Source organism: Trichosurus vulpecula, chromosome 1 (assembly GCF_011100635.1).
Source record: "Trichosurus vulpecula isolate mTriVul1 chromosome 1, mTriVul1.pri, whole genome shotgun sequence".
NCBI classification, from domain to species: domain Eukaryota; kingdom Metazoa; phylum Chordata; class Mammalia; order Diprotodontia; family Phalangeridae; genus Trichosurus; species Trichosurus vulpecula.
The window spans coordinates 511,677,555-511,704,440 of record NC_050573.1 but is presented as its reverse complement, the minus strand read 5'-3'; the positions used below and the strand labels follow the sequence as shown (position 1 = coordinate 511,704,440).

The 26,886-nt window shown below is 37.8% G+C and overlaps 1 protein-coding gene across 2 annotated transcripts in view; it reads left to right on the top strand.

Moving 5' to 3' along the window:
* Positions 1-3,120: 3,120 nt before the first annotated feature.
* Positions 3,121-26,886, top strand: part of CEP120 (centrosomal protein 120) — a 107,407-nt gene continuing 83,641 nt past the window's right edge. The window contains exons 1-5 of one of the 2 annotated variants that reach the window (XM_036740881.1): positions 3,121-3,317; positions 3,565-3,621; positions 7,661-7,817; positions 17,295-17,409; positions 24,796-24,937. In XM_036740881.1, the coding sequence (XP_036596776.1) occupies positions 3,573-3,621; positions 7,661-7,817; positions 17,295-17,409; positions 24,796-24,937 (463 nt within the window). In that variant the 5' untranslated portion in view covers positions 3,121-3,317; positions 3,565-3,572. Of the gene's footprint in view, positions 3,318-3,564; positions 3,622-7,660; positions 7,818-17,294; positions 17,410-24,795; positions 24,938-26,886 lie in introns of those variants that run through there. The other variant, XM_036740882.1, reaches the window with a different exon arrangement.

Here is a 26,886-nt window from a genome sequence, read left to right as displayed (position 1 = left end):
ACTTACTAGCTATGTGACCTTGGGCGAGTCATTTAGCCTTAGTTTCTAGAACTGTAAAATGGGGATAATGAAAGCATCTACATTGCAGGGTTGTTGTCAGGATCAAATAAGATAAAAAGTGCTATGTAGATGCTTTTCTCCCTTATCTAGTTCAATTAAACCTTCCTTTGGCCACTGGGAATCTAGCTTTTTATAAGTATAACCACTCTACATGAAGGTGGTGCAGGAGGATTATGTCTCCCACATGTTGGGGGAATAAGTTTGTATATTGGTATATTTATGCTTATACCTTTTGAAGTAAATATTTCTGGGGAGAAGGGGAGACACACACAGAAGACAGAGAGAGAGAGACAGACAGAGACAGAGAGACAGACAAAGAAAGACAGAAGCTGGCAGCATGTCAGACTTCCTATAATTCTCTACCATGTTAGCTAGTGGGGACCAGTTGGAATCTCTTTAGAGCCAAAGCCACCAATTTTCCATCACTCACAATGTCTATTCTTCAATTTACTTACTGGTCTTTTACTGCTCAAAGTATGGGTCACTGAACTGAGTTCCAGCAGGGAGACTTTTAGAAAGTCAAGGTCTCTTATCTGCTAGCAAGTGACCACAAATACCTGCAGGAAGTTTGCTCTCTGATCCTCCAGTACCCAAGAATCCTGCCAATTAAGCCAAAGTGTTAGTCTGAAAAGACAGCATACATAAGAAATCCTTGAAATAATAGAAAAGGTATTGAATAGAGGCAACTAACAGCAGCCAGAGTATATGCATGCACGCAGTCTGCAGGAGACTGTGAAAGAAGTCAACTATAGCACTTTTATATACATAACAAAGAAATAACTTGTGTAGGCATTCCAAAATAACTCATATAGAATATAACTATTTCTCAGATTTTTTTTGTTGATAAGTTTACCAGGGCTTAGGTGCCACAATAGTGTTGGAAGAACATTGGCAGAACAACTTCTTTAGGTTTGGATCAAGTACATGCAGCTGTTTTTGGCAGTAGCAAAAGAATTTTAGGAGACTGTGCCTAAGACCATACTGTTACACTATAACCCTTAATTTATTCCTTACAAGGCAATCTCTTTATTGGTCTCTTATGTATGGTACTCCTCATATACTCCATTCACACCTCCCTTCCACTGGGACTGTCAAGGGGTGGTGGGCCCTGTGTTGGTTTGAAGGGAGAATCTCTCTCTCTCTCTCTCTCTCACTCTCTTTCTCTCTCTTTCTCTCTCTTTCTCTTTCCCCCTCTGCTTGTGGGGGTGAGCCCCAGTTGGGGTCTCAGGGCCCTAGTTATTTCGTTTGCCTTGTTTCTTTGCCTGAGCATAGGCCAATGGTCATTATCAGCCGTGGAGAAAACCTTGTGAGTTTGGGAGGTTAGGGTCTCCTGGGTCTCACAGTTGGTAACCAGGGCACTATGGGAGATGTGCTCCCTACAACTACTATGGCATTTCTTGAAGGAGATTACTCCTGACCAAAGGATGAATACAATGCTTGTCTTGGTTTACCAGAACACAGGGACTTTGTGGGAGTTTTTCATATCATATACAGCCTATGAAGGTAAATTGCCTTTTAAACAATCCATGCTTTGTGTCCACTTCCCAGAAGGGTGTAATTGTACAGTAGTTACAAATTTTTGCTTCAGGTTTAAGTCTTTGTCAAAGGATGTTTGTGAGTCTCTGTCCTAAGCACTTGTTTTGTGATGGAAATAACTGTCCTAAACCAGGTCTCTATGGACATTAAGCACCTTCCTATGCTCCCTTTTTGAAGAGACCTCAGAGAGCAGCTAAACCTAAGTTTTAACTGATTCTCTCTGGGGTTTTGGGGCAGAGATGTAAAGAACTGGAGTTAAAGGTGGAAAAAAAAGGCTGACTCCTCCCTTTAGAAACCAGGCTCCCTCAGGGATGAACCTGGTTTATTATACACCTGGGGCAGAACTAGGAGTCCCTTTAGAAGGAAAGGCTGAGTGCACCAGCACTGCTGGGCCCAGGAGAGGTTATACATTGTTATTTCTAAGAAGTTGAAAAACTTGTTAGGTTTATGTAGCGACAGGATGAAGGAATTGCTGGGTTTTTTCTTTTTCTTTTTTCTTTTTCACTAGAGGCAACATGATATGGTATATAGAATGATGAACCTGGGAGTCAGGAAGATGAATCAATCCATTATTTATTAAGAGCCTACGGAGTGCCATACGCTAAGCACTGGGGATACAAAAGGAGAAGACCGTCCCTGTCCTCAAGGACTTTACGATCTAGAGGAGACAAGCAAACAAATGGATACAAAGCAGATAGGGTAAGTAGTAAATAATCAACAAACTGACGGCACTGACTGTAATTAAGAGAGGCTCGGGAGGGTTTTCAGTAAAAGATGGGATTTTAATTTGGGACTTAAAGGAAGCCTCGGAGTCTGGAGCCGGAGGGAGGAGGGCGAGCTTTCCAGGCTTAGGGACAGCCAGAGAAAATGCCCCGAGCTCAGACAAGGAGTGTCCCGTTTGCAAACGGTCAGAAGGTCAGTGTCTCTGGATGCAAGAGACCCTAGTCCACCCCTGTGCCAGAACAATTAATAGCTGCGTGATCCTGGGTGGGTCATTTAGCTTCTCTCTGCTTCCGATTCTCCATCTGTAAACAGAGGGGCTATTGAACTCCACGGCCCCTAAAGTCCTTCAAGCTTTAAATTTAGGAAGCTATTATATCCTTATAGTACAACAATCCTAAGGACCGTGTGCAACATTGGTTTGGAGACCTTGGAATTTTGTTTTATTTCATAGGACTCTTGCATATGCATAGTTTATAATTTCTTCGAAAGAGTTCCTTCACCTCGTCCTGACCCAAATTGAGACTCGTTCGGGTTGAAGTCGCAGAGTAGAAACTGAAAAAGACCTTTTGACTGCGGGATTTCCTCAGTGCGCCTGCGCAAACCGGCAGCGGTCAAATCAGCTGCGTTTCCCCAGGCTCACCGCAAGGGGAGCTGCGAAATAATTCACTAGCCATTTTCTCGCTCCGTTCCTCCTTCCCCCATTGTCCCGCACTAAGGTCAAATGAAAAAAGCGGCCCGTAAGGCGGGATCGTGGCGCTCTAGCCCTCGCTGAGCTAATCTCTATTACCTTTTGTCCTCCAGCTTTCCCCCCTTGGGACGCTAGGCCCAGCGGCCGGGTTGCTAGGCGGAAGCGAGCAGGCTCTGCGGCGGCTATAGACGGCGGGATTTCTGCCGGGAGGTTTGAAAGGCGGGTACGCCAGCGGCTGGAGGCCCCGCCCGGCCCGGCTGGCGCCGCTTCGCTCCCTTAACGGGCCTGGTCGGCGGAGGCCGCCGTCACGGTAGCATCCTCGTAGGAGCGGGGAGGAGGGGGCGATGAGCGAAGGCTCCGGGGGCTGGGGGCCCGGGAGGAGGCGGGGGCTGCAACGGCCGAGCCGGCGGGAGCGGGCGGCTGAGGGGCCGGTGGCTCCGGGAGGCGGACCCGGCCGGGGGAGGGCCGTCCTGGGGGTTGGGGTCTTGGGCGTAGCCGGGGTCCCCCATATCAGGGCCTGTTCTCATTCAAGATCCTTTTCTCCCTCCTGGAACAAGCGGCAAAAATGGTGTCCAAGTCCGACCAGCTGTTGATCGTGGTCTCCATCCTGGAAGGTAAGCGAGCCTTTCCCCCCAGCACCAGCTCCTTGTTACTGAGACAGCTGGCTGGGGTGGGGTGGGGTGACAGGGTACTCCCTTCCCTTTCCCCCTCCCTTCCCCCCTCTCTGGCAGAACCTGGGGTCCCCCTTTTGCTTCTGGGGCTCTTTAAATGTTAAAGAAACAGTGTGGGGCTCCGTGGGTGAACATGTGTGTTTTAAAGATTGCACAGTCTTCCTTAAAGTTTAGAAGCTTTTAAATCATCAATTAGAACCCGGTCGTCCCCAGGGTTCTAATAAACTCCAGGATCGTCTCTGTGTGAGATGTAATCCCCAGGACATCTGGTGGTAATGATAATAATAAGAGCCAGGCGTTTATTTATGTAGCTCTTTAAGGTGTGCAAAGCTCTTTGCAAATGCGATCTCATTTGAGCCTGACACCCCCGGGGACGCAGGTGCTATTATTATTATCCCCTTTTTACTAATGAGGGAACTCGTGGCAGAAAGAGCTTAGGTGACGTGGGAGTAGCAAGTAAGTGTCTGTGGCAGTTTGAACACTTAGTGATGGGACCACTTCTCTTTTCAAGACTAGATGGAGAATTGGTAGATTTGAAAATATTTTTCCTATGTGTTTGATTTTTTTGGTAAGTTATGAATGCTGTGTAGAACTTTTAAAAATGAAGAGCGGAAGTACTGAAACATCCATGTTTCTGGAGAAAAAATGAAAACAAGAATTTCAAATCAAGGAAAAGTTGAAGAAAAAGACCAGTATCCAATTACAGAGGATTAGATCATGGATAATCTTAACTGTATAAAAAAGAGGGCATTGATTATTTAAAGTTATGAAATGTACCTTCTGCAAATTATTTTTTTTATCACTCGACGCAACCAGCTACTAAGTATTTTCATTGCTTATTGCTTTGCTAGGTACTGTAGGAGATAGTTATAGATATGACTTCTAACCTTAGAGTTACTAGTTGACAGAGATAGGATGTCTTGTGTAGGAAATGACTAGCAAACTAGTTTGGAATAGGGTAGGTAGTGGAGAGTAATAGGAAATAATACTGGAAAGGTAGGTAGGTGCCACGTTGTGGAGGACTTTAAGTGCCTGTTTGAAGATCTTGTATTTTATAGCAGAGGTAATAGGGATCTACTGAAGAATTTTGTATATGTTGGGGTGTGTGTGTGACATGGTGCAAACTGCTTTAGGAATGTCACTGTGGTAACTGTGGAAGATGATTTGGTGAAGGAAGAAACCATCATCAGGAAAACCAGTTATACTGTTACAATAGTGTAGTTGAGAGATGATGAGAACCTAAATTGTGATGAAAGTCTGATGCACAGTGGAGTCTGTATACATGAAATCAACCGTGATTGGATAAGGGGATGGAAGAAGTAAGAGTTTTAAGATTGACTCCAGATACGGGAACTAATAAGGCTGACTAGAAATGTTGTGGTGCTGTCAACAGAAATCAAGAAGTTTGGTTGATGGGGTTATTAGGGGAATACTTTTTATTTTGGCTTTTTTGATTAGAAACTAGATGTAAATATCCAGCAGGCATCTGGTATTGATAATGGGTTATTGGAGTTCAAGAGAAAACTACGGGCTGTGTATCTGTATTTTTATCTGTAGAGAGCTGATAGACCCATGAGATCAAGAGAGTATGGAAATCAAAGAGAGGAGGGCCCAAGACAGAGTCTTAGAGGACATAGTATTCAGTGGATGGGACCAGGACAATGTTTCAGTGAAGGAGTAGTCAGGAGGAGAATGAAGAGCAAAGTAACAGAACTCAGGGCACGGAAGAGTACCCTGTGGAAGGTGTTTTTGGACAGTGTGGAGAATTGAAGAGAGCTCATTAAAGACATGAAGACTGAGTTTTCTCATTGGTTTTAGTAGTTTAAAGCTTGTAAAGAAGCGTTTCAGGCAAGTCAGGAAGCCTGATTGAATGAACAACATTTACTGAGCACTTAGCTGTATTTAAAGTACTGTGCTAAGCACTGGAGATACAGACTGAGAAGTAAGACAGTCCGTGATCTCAAGGATCTCACATTCTAATGGTGAGATGACACATGTGGAAGGTGTTAGCTGATAGTTAGATGGAAAGGTCCCATGATCCATAGGATGCAGAGGCAAAACAGGTCATCATTCAGGCTTGCAGCTTAGGAGTTGTCTAGCTCCTCGCCTTTGCAACCTTTCTGGAAACTTCTTTCCTCTGACATCGTCATCACTCTTGGATCGGTCCTCATCACCTTACACTGGGATTATGCCGTAATTTTCTGGTGGGTCAGCCTGCCTCAAGTCTTTTCCCCATTCCAATCCATCTTCCTTTCAACCGTTAAAGTTTTTTTCTTGGTCTTCTCTCTCTCTCTCTCTCTCTCTCTTTCTCTCTCTCTCTGTCTGTCACACACACACACACACACACACACACACACACACACACACACACGTTGCCTCTAGGATCAAATTAAAAAAGCTGTTTGCATTCAAAGCCCTTCATAACCTAGTTCCTCTTTTCTTTCTAGTCTTCTTACACCTTACTTCCTGACCCATACTCTTCAGCCCAGTGTTACTGGCCTCCTGACTGTTCCACAAATAAGTCACTGGGCTTCTGGCATTTTCTCTGGCTTTCCCCTATGCTTGGACTCAGTCCTCCACTTCTACTCCTGACTTCCCTGGCTTCCTCTGTGTCCCAGTTAAAATTCCACTTTCTCTAAGAAGCCTTCCCCAGTCCCTCTTAATTCTAATGCATTCCTTCTGTTAATTATTTCCTGTTTATCTTGCATAGAGCTTGCTTTGTATCTATTTATTTACATGTTGTTTCCCCCATTAGATTGTAAGCTCTTTGGGGACAGGGAATATCTTTTGCCTCATTTATATCTCCAGTGCTTAGTGCCTGTCACATAATAGGTTCTCAATAAATTCTGATTGATTGATAATACCTTTTTGAAAGGAACATGAGGAAATGGAGGCAGTTTTTTTTCTGTTGAGTTAGATTTCAGAGTATCTGAAGTGACTAAGTGGGTAGCAGTAGTTAGTTGAGAGAGATCATTTTAGTGATGTCTGGATCAGTCAGGAAATGATTAATGTACAAAGCTGGATTTGAGTTGGACCATAAATAAGGTAGTATGTGGCTAAGTAGACAGGTGAGGGAAGGACAGGGCAGCAAGGCGACATTATCAAAAGTTGCAGTGACCATGGTATCCTCATGGGACAGTGAGGCTCTACCTTGATTAGAGCAGAGGGTATACATTTTGGAGTAACATTTGCATTGATAGCATGGAACCAGATTATGTAGTGCTCTGAAAACTGGAAAAGTTAAATTTGTTGCAGTGGGGAAATAGGCCATTCTAAGTTCTTGAGCAAGAGAGTGACATGATGAAAGTGATGTTTTAGGAGAATTAGCCAGGCTGCAACTAGAAGGCTGATGCAGTAATACAGTAAGTACTGAGGTAATTAAAACTTAGAGTTTAAGCTCTGGCAGTGGGAATGGAAGAAGAAATGGTTTGAGGAAGGAATTGATAGAATTTCTTTAACCAATTTTTGATATTTTTTGTGTAATGGTCAGAATTTGTCCCTCATATAAAATAAGAGATTATATATTGTTGCCATTTCTCATCTAGTTTAAAGGAGAAAATGACTTTACCTGAATTATAAAGGAAAATTGAGGTAAAAGCAATTCTTCTGCCAATTTTCCTGGTAATTATCCAACCCTTTACTTAACTTTTTGCTATATTACACACTGTTAGGGAAAAGTAAATTTAATATTCATGTAAAATTGCCCTGCTCATATTTTAAGTTTTAATTCGAAAAGGTTTTCAGAATTGTTGCACATTTAAATGAATGCTTCTAGTTTATAGCATATTCAGAAATCTGTTAATTCTTTTATTTGAAAAAAGAACTGTTTAAATGTAAATAAAATGTTAATCTTTATGAAAATTCAATACTACCATCATTTTTCATATATCTTTGTATTTTTGTGAATGAAATCTAATATAACGTTGGCTAGCATGTGATTTTTATGCATGTATAATTAATATGTAGGTCTGTATTTTTATAGGACGTCATTTTCCTAAGCGTCCAAAACATATGCTTATAGTAGAAGCAAAGTTTGATGGAGAACAATTGGCTACTGATCCCGTGGACCACACTGACCAACCAGAATTCGCCACTGAATTAGCTTGGGAAATAGATAGAAAAGCACTTCATCAGCACAGGTGACTAATAATGCTCAGCTCCAACTTAAATTGCTTTAACATTTTCATCTTATGTTTCTCTTTAGGCCTACAAAAGCAGTATATTTAAACTACCTTAATCACATTTGTAATTAACTGAGATAGCAGACATTTTGATTTTGTTATGAAGATATGCCTCAGATAAAATTAGACTGTAGAATCATAAAATTTTAGAGCTAGAAGAGAAATCAGTGATATTCTAATCCAGGCTCTTTTTTTTTTTTTTTTACAAGAAAGTGAAGCTGAGGAAAATTGTGACTCATTTAATGTACATTACTCGGATAGTGATTGAATTAAGGGTGTCCAGATCTCTTAACTCTCTGTCATTGTTTGATTACCATTAATTTATTTTCTATCAATCACCAAGCCTTTAGGTGTCTACTATGTATTAAACACTATGCTAAAATAAAAACAGTCTCTACTTAGAGGAGTTTACATTCTAATTGGGGAAATGGCAAGTGTATATATAATCATATAATGCAGGGTAATTTAGGAGGAAGGACACTAGCATTTGTTGGAGGAGAAGGAGTGGTGGTCAAGAAAGTGGTCCTTGAGCTGTGTCTTGAAGAGGGGGCCTCTATGAGGTGGAGGTGAGGAAGGGGATCATTCCAGCATGGGTAAGGCCAATGCAAAAGCCTAGAGACAGGAGATGAAACCTCATGTACACAAAGAACAAAGACAAGGCCAGTTTTTCTGAATGACAGAAGGTAGAATCATATCTTGTGAGGTTGGATTAAAGCCTGTTTTGGAAGAGCTTTAAATCTAAAAAGAGGAGTTTACATTTTATACTAGAGACAGTAGGGAGCTATTGGAATTAATTTAAGTAGGGAAGTGACTTTGTCAGATTATGTGTAATATATCCATCTTAGTTTGGATATGTTATGTATAAGGGAACAGAATGCTAAATAGGCATGACTATTTTTTATAAGCTACCTTTTCCTTCCATAGAGGTATATAGGATATTTCTGGAAAGATGTCTGAATAAGTAGTCACGACTAAGCCCAGCTCCCTGTACCACTTCAGAGCTGTGACAAAGGTGCCATATAAAGTAAAGGAACAACTAGAAAAAGGGATAACGGAAAGAAATCTTCACAGGAGAACTCACAGAATGAAAAAAGTAAATAAACCAAAAAAAAGGGCCTGGTATGATGAATAAGTACTGGGAACTATAAAGACCTGAGGAAAAATCTCCAGAAGGAAAAAACAAAGTTGCACTGCACCTCTGGAAAAGAGAAAGGACTTACCACAACAACCTCCAGAGTGGTAAAGAATTACATTGACATATAAAGGAAGATCTGGCATCTATAAGATTGGAAATGAGCTTCCTAAAGGGAAAAGTCAAGAAGAAGAACATTAGAATTGATAATGTTGAAAAGACAGTGGAAAAACTTCTGTAAAGCATTTAACTTCCTGAAGAGCAGAATTAAATAGAATGGTAAAAAATGCTGAAATTGAAGATCAGACCAAAATTTTAAAAATCGAAAAAAGAATTTCAGTCAGCCAGAGGGAAGGCATCAGACAGCACCAGTTCTAATCTCACAGTACTACTCTGATAAGAAATGAAAAAAAAAGTTGTGGTTTAGTAGGTAGAGTTAGGAAGATCATAAGTTTATAGACTGAGAACTACAAAGTGATCTGAAATTTAAACTAGAAGGTGTTCTGAGAGGCCTTGTATCTAGCTCTCTCCTTTTATAGATAAGGAACTGAGACCCAGAGAGGTTAAGTAAGTTAGTTGCCCAGGGTCACTATTGAGTGTGAGGCAGAATTTGAACTGGCTTGGAGTTCTGCTGTTGATATAGATAAATCACATAATGTTTCTATTTCTTCATTTGTAAAATGGCGATAATACCTATATCACCTTCCTTATGGGTTGGCTCTGAGTTTCAAATTAGATAATAATATTTAAAGTGTTTTTTAATTTTTAAATTGTACTTATAGTATTTAAAGTTTAAGGCAACTGTGTAATATCTGTTTTATGTTCTATTGAAAAGAAAATGAAATGGTTCTTGAAAATTGGTACCCAGAATGAAAGTTAATCAAAATAGGTAGTGAGTAGGGATGAGGTTATTCTTCAACACAGTTGTTTCCTGAGCCAAGCGGGGAAAGATTTTTTTTTTTAAAGTCACTAAAAATAGAATCTTGGCATGGTTGTAACAAAGTAAGATAAACTTTCTATATGTGGTAGGGTTGTGGTTCACAGCATTCTATGTATGAAAACGGTATGAATTTGGACTGTTAAAAACAAAACCAGCTTTGATACCTTGTTTATGCTAATGAAAAGAAAATCCCAAAAAGCAGGAGTTGACATTCTGATTTCAGATAAAGATATGATTAAGAAAGTAAAGCAGGGAAACTATAATTAAAGATAACATAGATTCTGAAACTTTCAGTTTTAAATCTGTGTGCACTGAATGGCCTACCTATCATGTTTTTCAAGGAAAAATGTGCTGTTAGCATTCTAGTTAACATTCTAATTCTAAGTGACTCTTAAAAGTACTCTGTTAAATCCATCAAAGATTCATTTCATCAAGCATTGACCATCTACTCTGTACAAGGCACTTGCTAGACTTGCATTCTCTTGGGAGGAGGAGGGAATACCATATATATACAAAAATAAACATATTAATAAGGAAAATTAAGAAAGGAGAAATCCTTAATATTGAGGAGAACATCATAGAACACTTCACTGAGGATGTGACACTTGAGTAAAGCCTGGAAAGAAGACAAGGATTCTGACAGGCGGAGGAGGAGGAGGGAATATATTCCAGGCATTAGGAACTACTTGTGCTAATGCATGAAGATGAGAGAGAGTATGTAATTTGGGAAACAGCTCTTAGTCCAGTTTGGCTGGAAGAGAGTTTGTGAAGGGAAGTGGTATGAAGTATAGCTGGAAAGTGGGAGGTTGCCATAATGTGGCTAATGAGTTCGTATTTTATCCTATAAGCAGTGAAGAGCTACAGACAGGAGTATGTGGGTAAGTCTTTAACAACCAGCTCTCCAGGCAAAAAACAAATGAGCATGGCACACTTTTAAAGTTTTGTAGACCATGATCAGTTATAAATTATTACCAAATTCATAGCTATACAAACTAAAACCTTTTTTCCTCTAATTTGGAACTGTGATATGAGTATAATAAGATAAATTCATCCAATAATAAATAAATCCATCAAATTGCTTTCCAGTTTTTCCAGCGGCTCCTCACAGAGAAAGTCCCTTCCCTAGTAGGTTGTGTGCCTGAATTTATTTAACATATATGCTGTTACATGGATTTGTTTCTAGTTCTTATTTGTCTAATCTATTCCACTGATCTACTTTGTAATACAGTTTTTAATATAATACCCAAAAGATGTTTTATTCCTGCTTTTTAAAAAAAACTGCTTGTCTGTATATTTTTATTCTGCCATATGAACATAGTTCTTATATTGATTTATTTTATAAAGTATTTTCTTGGTAATTTGACTGGTAATGCTATTAATCAGTATATTAATTTTAGTTGCCACATCATTGTAAAGGTGCTACTGTACCTTAGCCATGGGTACTGAATATCTATCCTTTGATTTAGATATTTCTCTGAAAATGATTTCATAGCTCTATTTCAAATGTATGTTACTCCCAGACATTTAATGCATTCTATTGTTACATTAAATGGAATACTTTCTCCTTTCTCCTCCCCCTGAGTTTTTTAGTACTATACAAAAACAGTTATTATGTTTGTGGATTTCCTTATATCCTAATCCTTACTGAAGCTATTAGCTAAAAATTTTTACTGGTGTTTCTAAGTAAGTTAGTACATGATCTTCAAATAAAATTTTGCCTCCTCTTCCCATATGGCCATAATGAAAATAATTGCATCTGAGGTACTGACATCTCTTGCAAAGAATGAGGTAGAGAAATCCTATGAAAAATTGATAACTTCCCAAGTTGAATAAACATGTACTTTGATAGTAGGTTACCTAAGTGCAAAGGTGAGAGGAGGGGGAGGATAGCCAAAAATAATTGGAAAAATGATCCAGGAGTGAGAAATGAGAGAGCAAAGACTTGCAGACTACAGAGAAAATATATCTATTAATCAGGAGACACTGGGCATGGCAACTTTCAAACAACACTATAAATCATGAAATTTGTTATATTCTAACAGATAGGAAAACAACTGATTGTTGATGTGGGGAATTTCCAAATCAGCTATCTGTATGCCTAGTGATGCCAATCAGCATCATGCCAGCCTGAAAAATAGAACTTTCAAAATGAGACACTCTGGGCACCGTTTGAGGCAAATCCAATTTAAACCCTTAAACAAGAGGAAGGAAAAAAAGTGGGGAAAGGAGAATGAGTTAAAAACACATATGAAAAAGTATCATCACTTTAAAAAGGAAGCTTAGTCAATGTAAATCAGCCATTGAAGCAACAGAGTCCCAATAGAACCTAGAACTCACTTCCTCTAGCAAACCTTATGTCCTTGGGAAGTAGAGAGATATGGCGGTAAAGGGCAAAATGGGTTTAGGACATAAAGTCATTTATAAATCTTATGGAAGAAGATTGGTGAAAGTATGTACTCAAAAGAGTCAAGAAGCATTGGAGGAAAAACACATTTATAGAAAGTTTAGCAAGCGACCCAAATTAACAAAACCATCCCAAAGACGTATAAGAATGAAACTAGAAGAACAAGGAACAGATAAAATGGAAGCAATGTATTTATAAAAATTTCTAATAATTCCTTTTTCACCTCACTGGTAATATATTTGGATTCTGGTATCACAGCGCCTGATATGCATGAGGAAACAGAAATTACACTAAGGATAAGAAAGACAGGAAGCATAGCTAGACAAAACCAAGTATAGACATTGACAGTAACAATTTTGTGTATGCTGAGGAACTGAGTCTCAAGATACTCTTAGAGAGGGAAGAATATCAAAGGATTAGAAAAATCTTAGGTCCTATTATTACAAGGAAAGGTAACTAAGAAAATAGTCATAACTACTGAACCAGATGATTGTTTCCAGTCTCTGCTTCCTCCAGTTGATCAACTGTGACACATCTGCTGAGATGATCTTATGGGTCTGACCGTCATTCAAATATTCAAAAACTATCCATGGCTCTTGGTGTGTAGGAGTTACTAGCCTCTACAAAGCTGACTTAAATGTTAAGTCTGAGCATTTATACCTCAGAAAGCAGGCCTTGATTTATTTTTAATTGTCTAGACTTAAGAAAGTAATAGATATTAATAATGCAGATTAAATTTAGAAGTGTGACATACACATTTTCCCCCCAGGATAGCTGGTTGTTAAAGATATACCTGCGTGCCCCTGTCTGTGGCTCTTCACTGCTTATAGGATAAAATACAAATTTATTAGCTTGATATTTAAAGACCTACACATTATGGCTACCAGCTGCTTTCCAGACATATTTCATACCTCTTCCCTTCACAAATTCTCTCGAGCCAAACTTGACTAATAGTTTTTCTCAAACTATATACTCTGTCTCTCACCTTCATTTGTTAGCACAAGCAGTTAAAATATTTTTTAACTAAAACTTTCCACAATGCTTTGTGTTCTTGCATTCTCAAAGACTATACTGCTACATACATTTTCTTTTGATTATTTATTCTACTGCATTGATCAACTTTTCTATTTTGTATTCAGTTTGAATAATTTTGATAATTAATGGTTTATAATGTACCTTGAGATCCAGTGATGCCAAATCACCTTTGTTCTTATTTTTAAAATTATTTCCCTACATATTCTTAATCATTTGTTCTTCTATATTATTATTTTATGATTCTGTAAAGCAGTCTCCTGCCTAATTTGACATAACATTAGCTCTGTAGATTAATTTGGGTACCGTTTTTATTGTATTGCCATGAACAAGAATATTTCTACCCAGTGCCTGCCTTGATTCTCTGTGGGTAATTGTATTTAAACAAATATTTTAAATACATGTGTGTGTCTTAGGCTAACTCCCAGCTATCCAGTTCATTTTGTTGTTATTTTAAATGAAATTACTCTTTCTCTTCTTGGGTTTTGTTAGCAATATATGGAAATACCAATGATTTCTGTGATTTTATTTTATATCTTGCTACCTTGCTGCAGCAATTGTCCTGTGATTTTTATTGTCGATTCTCTAAGTTTATTTAAGCAAGCTATTGTATTGCCCGCAAATGTGAGATAATTGTGCCTCCTTTTTCTAATGCTTATTCCCTAATTTTTTTCCTTGACTTATTGTTATGACTAGTAGTTCTAGTTCTGTGTCAGCTGATAATGGTTACATTATTTACCCTTGCTTCTCTCTTGTTATCATTGGAAAAACTTCTGGTGATTTTCCATTCTAACTAATGGTTTGCTCATGGTTTTAATCATTTAAGCATTGAGCAACATGTGTTCATCATTTAAATTAAGGAAAGGTCTTTTTTTTCCTGTGCTTTTTAGAACTTTTAACAAATTTATGGTAGCAAAGGCTTTTTTATGTCCATTTATATAATCATATGTTTTTAGTTGTTTTTTATTACTAACATGACTACACCAGGAATTTTATTGTCGGATCATCCTTGCATTCCTTGTATTAAAATTCACCTTGGGCAGTAATGAATAATTTTTTGGATGTATTAGATGTATAGTCTGTGTTAGTATTGTAGTTGTTTTTTATTGGCATGCATCAGTAATGTTGGTTTATAGTTCAGAGCATTCTGGGATTATAGATTTAAACTCAGAGAAAGCCTTAGAGGCCATTTGGGCAACCCCTCATTTTTACAGATAAGGAGACTGATTTCTAGAGTGGTTATGGGACCTGCCCAAAGTCATATAGTCAGGCAGAACCCAATACCTTTTATGCTTTATCCTTCCTTAGTTTAGTAGCTAGTAGAGCATAGAGTGCTTTCTTTCTCTCCTTGAAAACACTTTATGTAAATAGGTAAGAAAGACCTCTTTACTTAAACATTTATGCAGTTTCTATTAAGTGCCAAATTGATGGAGTCAACAGGAAAGAAGGCTTGTGGAAAATAGGTTTTGGTTATTACCTTATACCCTATTCCACAATAAATTCTAAATTAACCTAGCCAAATAGTTGCCAGATCTTTTGTTTTTCCACAAAATCTCTTGGATATATCCCATCCTCTCCACTCACACAACCACTGACCTAATTCACACTTTCACTATATCTTTCCTGGATTACAGTAGCCCCCTAATTAGTCTCCCTGCCTCAGTTCTCTAGTCTCCAAAAGCTACAAAAGTGTTTTCTTAAAGCATGTCTGCCCATGTCATCACCCCCTACCCACGCTTTCCTGATATTGTCTCCCTATTATTTCTAAGATCAAAAATGAACTCCTCTGTTTACTCTTTAATGTTCTTTGCAACCTAATCTTTTTCCATTTTTCTAGTTTTTTAAAAACATTATCCATGGTCCAAACAACTTGATGTTTCTCCCACAAACAATGCTCCATCTCCCAACTTGTGCTAGAATGTTCTTCACCTTTACCTCTTAGAAACCCTGGATTGTTTCAGGACTCAGCTGAAGTGCCACATTGTGTGGGAGGCCATTCTCAGTCCTCCCAGCTTCTTGTGCCTTCCTTACCAAGGCTATTTTTTATCTGCTCTTCAAGTATCTTGTATATTCCTATTTATGTACACATTGACTTGCCCATGAGCTCCTTGAGGGAAAAGCTAGTTTAGCTTTTTATTGGTATCTACTTAGCACATAAAGTTCATTTTGATTGATTCATATATAGTTGTTATTCCCCTGATGCTATTTGCAACTAGAAAAAACCTTGCTCTAGTTGTTGTATCTGATAATTTGTGCTGTTTCAAGAATAGGGAGGTGATAGTCCTATTGTATTCTGCCTTTCATCACTGGAATGTTATGTTCAGTTCTGGGCACCACATTTTGGGAAAGAAAAAGCATCCAGATAAGGACAATCATAGTAGTAAAGGGCCTTGAGTTTATGCTGTAGGAAGCTCATTTGAAGGAACGTGGTATGTTTAACCTAGAGAAGAGCTTCTGTGATGATTAAATTTCTTTAAGTATTTGAAAGACTGCACGTGGAAGAGGAATTGTACTTTTTCTGATGGACAGGACTAAGAGTATAAATTGGCCATTGAGATCCTTTTCTACTCAGAAATTCTGTGACAATAACCACCTAGCAACTACAACATTAAATGGCAAAATAGGATTACCGACAGTGTGATCTTAGAACATAGCCAATCTGTAAGCATTGTGGTGATGCTCGTTGCAACTTTGCTCAACTGGACATGTATGGAGAATGGATAGATAGTACTTACCTGAAGTGGAAAAATCTTGATCAGCATGGATAGAAAGCATCACTTAAGGAAATATTGAATTACTGCTCCAAACTATATGTCATAGTGGTGGAATGTTGAGATTTAGATGTAGAGAACAGACCCACTAAGTGAAAAATCCTTGAAGAACTGGAGTTCTAATTCTAAGAGCATCAGTACATGAGATCCACAAATTCATAGCAAAAAATAACTTTATTAAAGGTGTTGAAAGTTTAGTGCTCTAGTTGCCAGTGGGGAAGCCTCAGACAGCTTTCTGAGATGTGACTGCCTTTACAAGAAACTTGTAGTATTGATGGCTTGATCTGCATGTAGGCTTCATCAAGCCAACTAGGACACCTTGTCTCTTTTATTTAACCCACCCTTAGGTATACCAGCTAGAGAGTCAGTTATCACTTTCAGTGTTATAAGGAAGTTTATGTTTAGGCAGTGATCACTACTTAGCCAAACAGTTATTGCATATGGTTCTTGTTGGCGGGGTTCAAACAATGTTTTCAGAGATACAGGGGAAAAAATAAACTGTTTTCACTGCTATGGCCCACTGGAGCTGTGAACTTGTCAACTACCTTGGGAATGCATTATAAAATTCTGTATACTTCTTGACTCAGCGATCCCACTGTTGAGTTTATTAATACCCAACTTCTGGTTAATGGTGGCAAAAAGAAAAAAGACCTTATTTGTAAGAAAATATTTATAGAACCACTATTTGTAATAGCAGAAATTTAGAAATAAGCTATCTGACCAACAATTGAGGAATGGTTGAACAGATTGTGGTATGTGACAGTTACAAATAGTTATTGCCCTAAAGGAATGACAAATAGGAAGAATTCAAAGAACTGTGCAAAGACCTGTAGAAAGTGATAAGAATAAACCAAAAGAATAATATAAAAATTAGTACTCTATAAATGAAGACTTTTTTGCTTTAGATTGTACATTTTGAAGTTTCATTGTGAGTTTCAAATGATATGTTGAAACAAAATTTATCATCCTTATCCCCAAAAAGTGTATAGACAATAATGAGGGTTTTATTTATTTGATATAGCTAATAAGATATGGCAACTTATTTGGTGAGTGGACAAGTAGATATTTTATAGCCTTTTGTGTTGTGGAAGTATAATGAATGTTAACAAGCAGTTTGTAACTTTAATTTTTTATGCAACTCTGTTATATGTTGTAGGTTGCAGCGCACACCTATCAAGCTCCAGTGTTTTGCTTTGGATTCTTTATCTACAGCTAAAGAATCGATTGGGTACATCGTTCTAGACTTAAGAACTGCCCAAGAAACAAAGCAGGTATTGCTCCTTTAAAAAAAATTTTTAAAATAAACTTAAACATCAACAAACATGAGAATTTTACATATATTAGAACTGAAAACAGGATTGTATTTGAAACATAGTATAATGTACAGTTTGCTTTTTAAAAAAGTATATGTAAAATATAACATGAGAGTATCAATATTTCTCTGCTTGTCTACTTCTGAGCTTTCTTCTTTTAGGTATTACTCTTTATGAAGTAATTAGTAACAGTTGCTTTATCTATAGGAAATGTCATTGTCACTTTTTAAATGGGAATAAATATAGAAATAGGTTGGTTACCCAAGACAGATATCATGTCCTGAATTCAACTGCATGTGGCTCTTTCTTTCTTAAATTGTCCAAATCTTTTTTTGTGGTTGTTTCCCAGTTAAACACCTGTTACTTGCAAGACACTCTGCTATGTGCCAAAAATACAAAGACAAAATTAAACAATCCCTGTCCTTAAAGGAAGTTATATTTTATCTGAAGAACATAACCTGTATTTTCATAAGCAGATATATATATATATATATATATATATATATATATATATATATATATATATACACATAGAAAGATCCACACCAGTTTAGACCTGGCTCTCTGAACAAATGATTTGGGAGTAGAATTTTGGCAAAGTCAGAAATGAAGCATTCATTCAATTTGCCAGTTATTTCCTTTAAAAATATTTTCATTGAGTTTTTGCTTTTATATGGATTTTATTTCTGCATATAGTCCTCCACCCTCCACTGTGATCCATCTGTTCTATCAAAGATTTAAAATGAGAGAACAAAAAGCAGTCTAGCAAAACCAAGCAACACGTTAATCATATTGAACTGTGTTACGCATTGTAAAGGGGTTGGACATACATGTTCTCAACTCTTCTCTGGAGCCCAATTTGGTCATGATAATTTTTCTGTACTGAGTTTCTTAGTCTTTCTCTTTTCATATTTTTGTCATCGTTCTGAATCATTTATACCCTTGTAGTCATTGTATGTCAATTGTGTATAGATTGTTTTCCTGGCACCGCTTCCTTCATTGCATATCAGTTCACATTTGTCTTGTCATGCTTTTTTTGAATTTTACATTATTTGTTGCGTCTTATAGCCTAGTGATATTCCATAACTTGTTAACCATTCACCAATCAATGAGTATTGACATTATTTCCATGTTTTATTTTGACTGTCTCTGTCCCTAAAGTGTGTGACCCAGTGAGATTTTTGCCTCTTACTCCCTTTTTATCCATGAAGACCTGCCATGTTCTCAGTATTTATAGTAAAATACTTCTTTTCTGCTCTGAAGCTTTTTTTTTCCTCTTATGGAGGAGTCTGCCAGAGAATTTATATTTCTGAGACTTTTTCATCCTTGGTATATCTTCTTTCTAGACTTAGACCCTTGGTCTTTTAGACCTAGGAGGGCCCTTAGACATCCCTAATCCAACATTCTTGACTTTACAAATGAGTTGGGGTGAAGTCACAGCCTTTTGAAAGTCACACAGTTGTTTAGTGGCAGAGCTGTGATGAAAACTCAGGTGTCCTAAAGGTCAAAGATTCTTTATGGTGCACCGTGTTGCTACTAGTAAGGTATTTTAAAATATTCCCTTTATAAAGAACTTTAAGAAAGTGTTTTTCCCACAATATTTCTGAGAGGTTTAAAGTTTATTATTGTTATCCCAATTTTACAAATGAGGAAACTGAGACTCAGAGAGGAGAAGTGACTTGCTAATGTCATGCAGCAAGGAAGCATCACAAGTGGGATTTTAATTGAAGACTTACTGATCCCAAGTCTAGCATGCTTTATGTTGTACTGTGTTGCCTTCTTACCATTTAGTTTTTTCCTAACATTTTTGTCATAGTACTCTCTTCTAAAAGTGAAAAGCTGCTACATATTTCCTGTTTCCCCTGTCTTACTCCAACCTCTATAAAAGAATTGTAAAGAATTAATTTCAGTTTTCTTTAGATTGGTTCTTTCACTATAATTCTGGGAAGAAAAATGTCCAGCTGGCACCCTAAACTCAACATGCTTAATATAGAACTTACTGTTTCCTCTAAATCCATCCCTCCAAATTTTTCTGTTTCTGTTCTGGGAACCATGATCCTACTAGTAACCCAAGTTTTCAGTGTTGGATTCAACCTTGATTCTTCCTTTTTTGTTACTCCATCTATCCATTTAGTTGCCATACGTGTTCTTTGCTCTTCCCCTCTCCTACCCCATAGTATTTCTTCCATTCTTTTCTTTTCATTTACATACCCACTACCCCAGTTCTGGCTCTTATCACCTCTTATCTGGACTATTCTATTAGTTTTTTAATTGGTCTCCTTCCTTCTAGTTCATCCTCCTTCTAAACTCTCTTTTGCATACATTCCAAAATAATCCTGTAAACACAGGTCTGATTGTATAACTTTACTGTCCAAACACTTCAGTAGTCCCCTGCTACCTCTAAGATAAAATATAGACTCTTCATCCTTAACATTTAAAGCCCTTTACAATCTAGCTTAAGCCTTCTAGACTATTTCATGTTACTCCTCTTTCTTCACTCTATATTTCAGCCGTATTGACCCCTCAACTATTTTCTTTTTTTTGAGGGGGGAAGGCAGGGCAGTTGGGGTTACGTGACTTGCCTAAGGTCACACTGCTAGTAAGTGTGTCAAGTGTCTGAGGCTGGATTTGACCTTAGGTCCTCCTGACTCCAGGGCCAGTGCTCTACTCACTGAGCCACCTAGCTGCCCCAACTATTTTCTCATCTAGTCATTCCATGTCTCATTTCTGTGCCTTTACATAGACTATTTCCCAGACTTGTGTTTCATTCCCCTTTCACTTTTGCATCTTAGAATCCTTAGCTTTTTTCAAGGCTCAGCTCAGCTCTTACTCCAACTCTTTCTTAATTTCTTAATTATCCCATTATATCCCTTAATTATCTACAAAATGAATGGATTGGATGAGATGACCTTTATGATCCCATCTGGCTCTAGAATCTGATACTAGGATATTTGGATTATATTATTTTTACTTCTCTGTATGCGTATTGTCTCTCCCTCATTAGAAAATAAACTTGAGGCCTGGGACTGGTTTCATGTTTGTTTTTGTATACTTTGTGTTTACACAGTGTCTTTATGTGATAAACATTTGAGAGCTTTTTGCAACAATTTAAATTTTTTCATATATTGAGGGCAGCAATGGATACAAATGGGAAATTACAATAGCAAAGTGAAACCTATAAGAAGTTATTTGTGGGATATTTGATTTTGGTTACTTTTATTAGTTAGAAAAGTAGGAAAATTCAGCAGAATTAGTGTCCAGCTGGGAGCATAGTACTCTATGTTGACACTTAATATGTACTAGCCCATCCATAGCTTTTCCATCATGTGTAACTCTTATCCATATCTCCTTTAATAGGAAGTCCTTCCAGTAGGATACCAGCCTTCCTCTAGCTTGATGTACACAGGTACCAGCTCAGCATGTAGGTTGTCTTTTATCTCCGTGACCAGCCTGTCTTCTTTTGTAGTCATACTTCTCTTGGGTGATAGATTTTACACCGCGTTGTGTGCTCAGGGCCCACCATATGCCTCTCCATTATTCATTAGGTGATATTCCCGTTAGATTTCTGTGAAGAATGTGGCATTCCATGATTCACAGCTATATAACAACAAAATCAGAATATTCCTTCTAAAAAGTTGGAATTTTGTTTCATGGAGAAACTTGGGGAGAGGTAATTGAAAGTGCTGTTTCGATTCACCAGTGCAGTGTAGATCACTGTTTTCCTTTTAATCAGTTCTGAGACCAGCTTATTATTCATCTGCTATTGCTGACTTAGGTGTTGGTACTGTTTGACCAGGTCTTTGAGCTGTCCATCTCCCTACATTTTAGTCTGGACAACCAGCAGTCTTCATTGACTTAATTTTTGTGGCTAAAGAGCTAACCTGTGTAAATAGTGGCTGGATTCTCGAGAGTGATTACGGGTCTCATTTAAGAGGCTCTATAATATTTGAGGGCTTGGAATAATCAGCACTATATCATCTGCAAATAGGAGTATCTGGAGGACCTCAGTACCTCTCGAGAATCTCTCTTCCTTTGACAATGGCATGCATCTTTGGTGAGCATATGTCTCTTGTATGCCTTACTTGATGCCGGTAATCTGGATTGTCTGACAGTTATCTTTGTTTTTTATATCTATCAAGGAATATTGTATGATATGAGTAGGAGAAATAATAGCTAATAATAGCTACCATTTATGTAGCACTTACTATGTGCTAGGCTCTATGCTAGTTACTTTACAATTTTTATCCCATTTGATGCTTACTGAGGCATAGAGGTTAAGAGACTTGCCCAGGGTCACACAACTAGTAAGTGTCTGAGGCTGGGCTTGAGCTCAGGTCTTCCTAACTTGGGGTCCAGTGCTCTTCTATCCCCTGCACCACCTAGCTGCTCCTAAATGAAATGCCATTGGAAGACAAGTTTCTGGCTTCCTTTAGCTCCTTTGAGTTCTTTTTTTATAGTTGCCAATCAGTAAGCACTTTGGGATCTGGTATGGCACAGTTTTGAGGCTGTAAGGATATATTCTACAGTAGAATATCATTTGCAAAAATTTTCCTGTATACATCTAAAACTTTTTCAAAGATGCCTTTGATACATATGTAAATTATTTTAAGCAATTTTGTTGAGATCAGAGAGTTGTTATTGTTATTCTCACAAGTCCCCTGTCCCCCTTTTTTTGTTAGTAACTTTATTTTTTTTCCAACTGTTAGGTATTGTTCTTTCTTCAAGATAGCTTGAGCTTTAAAGCCTTAGTGTCTTAAAAATTGTATTGTTTCCAGCAGATACCTCTTCTTTTATTCTTTGTGCTTTTGAACACTGTTTTTCACTATTTTATAAGGCAACATTGTTTACGATCTTCCATCATCCTCCTTAAGATTTTGCAAAAAGGTTTGTATTATAAATTACCATTGTCTTTGGCAGCCATAATCTCTCCATTTGACAAAGAAGTCAAGTGTTTGCTGTCTGAGGCAGTATCATAGTAGCGCATAAGCCCCTTGAGGTGAGTGGCAGTTTTTGATTTTGTCTTTGTATTTTCTCACTGTGCACCCAGAACAGTACGTTGAACATAGTAGGTGCTCAGTAAATATTTGTCGAATTAAACTTCTAGGCTCTTTTTATACTCTTTACTTTGAGGATTGTTTTACATTGATTAAACTTATATAGGAAATAGTGGTAATCTATGTTAATGTCAGATCCTGTATCCATTTCTCATTTTTCAACTTGTTGATATAGGTTGCCTTGGCAAAATAGTTCCTACTTTTATTTTTTCTAAGTTGATATTGATTTTATTCTAGTAAGTCAGTAGTCTGACTGAATATAAAGTATTTCAACCTGACTCCCATGTTGGTAAGCAGATCTCTCTTGCCTCTTAAGACATGGTTTCATGTTCTATGTTAATTCGCACTGCATCATACATGTCACACAAGTATCCTCTTTGATATATAGGCATGCACCTTCTAAGTCATCTGCAGTCCTTTGTCCTCTTCTTTTTTTTTTAATTCTGAGCTATATTTTTCATCATATTTTTGCTGTCTTCTCAATTACTCACCATGGTGTCAAAGGCACTAAGTGTCAAAGTAAGTTTGTAATTTATAAGTTGTTACCAAGTGTTTTTTTTTTTAAAGTAATTTCTTTACCTCCTAATCCTCTGCAGCAGGTATTGTACTTACTGGACGTGTTTTCAGTTTATACTCATTGTTGATCACTGCAAGGTGATGTGTCCAGGTGTCCCATAAATACTATTTCTTATTGCAGACCTGCACAACATGCGGTCTGCCAGGGTGGCCCACGGGCGGCATGTCGTGCAGGCTGCTTTACATCCTCTGCATCTTTTGCGGGCTGCCCAAAATCCTTTGGCGGGCTGCAAGCAGCATGGGCTGTATGTTGTGCAGGCCTGCCTTATTGTCTCCGGATGCTTGAATAAAACCAGCTCCTTTATTTCTACCTGCAGGGAGAACTTGTGAGCCATCTTCCTGTTCAGCCACTGTTTCCCTTTTTGTTCTTTGTTTTAGTTTATGGAGAGAATGTCAAGATTGATATTATTCAATTCCTCCTGTAGTTGGTCACTGGATAAGGATTGCACATTTAGAGCACCAACAGATAACAGTTAAAAAACTGCATGACTCTTGGCAACCTTTCTCCACTTTTCCATTCCTTTTACCACTATCATTGCAGAAGTGAAAGAGGGTCTCCCAGGATAAGTGGGCATTTCATATTTGTCTTTGTTTCATGGCCAGCATACTGGTGATAAGCTTTCTATAATTAGCTATTGTGGTTGTTGGAAAACAGATATATTTGGCCTCAGAGCCTTTCCTGCGTGGTGGAATCTGCCAAAGCTTTTATTTCTCTGGCTTGCCTTTTAAGAACCGTGTTTTTAAGGACTCTATGTCATGAATAAAGCATTACATGCTTTACCTTACATGCAGTAGCACTTTTATGGAAGCTACACACATGCGCACGCGTGTGTGTGTGTGCATGTATATGTATGTATATATGCAAATATATGCGTATATATTTTTTACCCCACCAAAATAAGCACTCAAAGGTGTCCGTAAACAGATACAGAAGAATTAAACATTCATAGTCCATTAGGTTCATTAGACTCCCTATCCCTCTACAGGTAAATACAATTTATGGGACTCCAGAATAAATCTCATTTTCTTTCCACCTACAAATTTCATGGCTGACTGGGATGGACCAGATCACCTAGCCCTTCATGGTATGACATTAGTTCTTCAGCTATAGTAATATCCTCTGGTGAAAGTCCTCTTCATTCTCCAAATTGCAACTGTTGTGGAAGTTGCTCTCTGGGAGGCCAATGCCCTACTCTTGAACTCAGAACCCATGTGATTTCAGGAGTTCTCAAACTCAAAGATTACTGTTCAGGTCACCCTCAAAGCTGGAAATGTCTATTCTCAGGATTGTTAATCTCTGTTTTGTGGCCAGAAAAGGAAAAAGCCAGAAGGCAGTTAGAAACAGGAAGTCCAGAAAACTTCCCTCTCACACTCCCTTGGTTACCAATAGGTCATTTCCCATGTATTTTTCTTGCAATTTTTTGCTCCTAAAAGTGGGGAAAGTAGAGAGGGAAAGGAGAAGTCCTCTACTTCTCTTCACTGAACTCCATTCTAGAAGTCCAAACTTGAGAAAAGTATAGGGGAAAGGGTACTGATAAGTAGTTCAAAAAATGGGAAAAGAAATAAAGTAGACTTTGGAATGTTTACATTAAGGAGAAAGTTAATTTCATACAAGGAAAATATATGAAAGTTATAACATTTTTAGATGCAGACAATGCTGATGTTGCTATTGTTTACTAATTGTAGTATATTATTTTTATTTGGTATTCTCTAGGCACCAAAGTGGTATGCATTGCTGAGTAATAAATACACAAAATTCAAATCTGAGATACAGATAAGCATTGCTTTGGAAACAGATACAAAAGCTCCGGTGGATGGTTTTAAAGCAAAGGAGGCACCACCTAGAGAAGGGAAAGGTTGGTACCGATGGATTATTCTGAGAATTTGCATTTGTTGGCCTAGGATTTGATACTGATTAGAAGACTGTTTTTTAGTGCTGTATGAAGTAATTATGATTGCCACCTGTTGCCTTTGGAGCCAGACATCCTTGACTCACTTCTCAGCTCTCTTGCTTAGCCAACAAGTATTTATTAAGTGCCTACTAACATACCAGTGCCAAATGCAAAAGTGAGATAGTCCCTGCCTTCGAGAAGCTTATATACAGCATATGAGATATATACAAAATATTCAGTGACTTTACTTGGAGGGTACTTTCAGTTAGTGAATTGAGAAAGACCTCTAAAAGAAGATTCTACTTGAGCTGAACCTTAAAGGTAACTAGGGATTTCAAGAGATAGAAGTAAGGAGGGAGAAAATTCCAGGCGTGGGGAAGAGCACATGCAAAGGCACAGATGTATGGAAGGAATGTTATATATGGCAATCAGTAGTTATGTGGAGGTTGGTTGGTTGTTGTCCTTTGTTCTTGAAGAGGACCAAAATAACATCACTACGTTAGAATCGAGTTGCAGAGTGGCCAACTGTGGCTGACTGATCAGACCAATATGAGCCTGGAATGCTCTACCACAGGTTGGGCACAAATAGTCCATGTGTTATTTGTTATTCCCTGAGCTAGAAGTAAAATGGGAGATGGGTAATTGGCAAAATGCCCGTGCAGGCAATGTTCTGGCAGGGTGTCTGAATGAGATAAAGATTGGTTTGAGACAGGCTAGGTGTGGATGGTCAAGGCGGGGTATGATTTACTCCCCAGCCAATACCCGAGACAACTACGCCTATGGGCAAAAACTGAATGCATTAACCCCTTCTCACTCCCCTCCTCTACCATCCTCCTTGTAAGGTAGGCAAGATCTCTGGAAACTCATTACCTGTGTAACCTTGAGCAGGGCCTTTAAGCAAGCAAACAAACAAACCTAGATACAGAGCAACAACAGAGCTTATTTTATAATTTCTAAAATTTCTTAGGAAAATAACCTTCTAGACTGAATATAGAAGGTGCTTATTGACCAATCAAAAGGTATTTATTAAGAACCTGTTATGTCCCATCACTGTGCTAGACGTTAAAGATACAATACCTACTTGTAAGGAACCTTGTATTCTAGTGGGGTAACTATATATAAAATGTGCAACATTAATGTAAAGTTAATACAAGTATACACAAAGTAGAGTGCGTATGATAATTATGCTATCTTTCTTTATGTTCAGTGCCTGGAATATGCTAAGAAATATTGGTTGATTATAGTCTAATGTACAATGGAAAGATCCCTGTCTCTAGAATCTGAGGAACTGGGTTCTGATCCTGTCTCTGATATTTATTACTTATGTGAGCAGAAGTGTTAAGTGCAAATTATTTAACCTTCTGGGCTTGAATTTTCTTATCTGTAAAATGAAGGGATTGGGCTACGTGGCCTCTGAGGATCCTTCTGACTCTATTTCTGTGATCCTAAGGAGTCAGGCTAGATGATATACTGTTTATACAACCCTTTTAAGCATCTTAGTTAGTTTAATAGAAAGATTACTTTTTCTCCACAAAAAGTAATGCTTAAAAGAAAATATAGGCATAGCTCTGGGTGGTACTAGAAATGTATTAAAACAGTATTTTCTGACATATGTTAAATTGACTATTTTTCATAACAATTTTGAGTGGTGAAATACATAAAAGTTGTTTATATTGATTAGCATTATAGTACATAATGTTGGTAAATAACATAATTACATTTGCACACATTATAAACAGTTGTTATTTATGTTTAAGTATAAAGAATATGTAACATGATTTGGTGGTTATATTAGAGAACTATAATTTCAGAAGAGATGAAAATGAATTTCTTCCAGAGGGCAATGGAAAGTTACATGATTGGTATGACTAGATGAAACACATGAAAAATAGAGAATTATCAGAAAGTGGAGT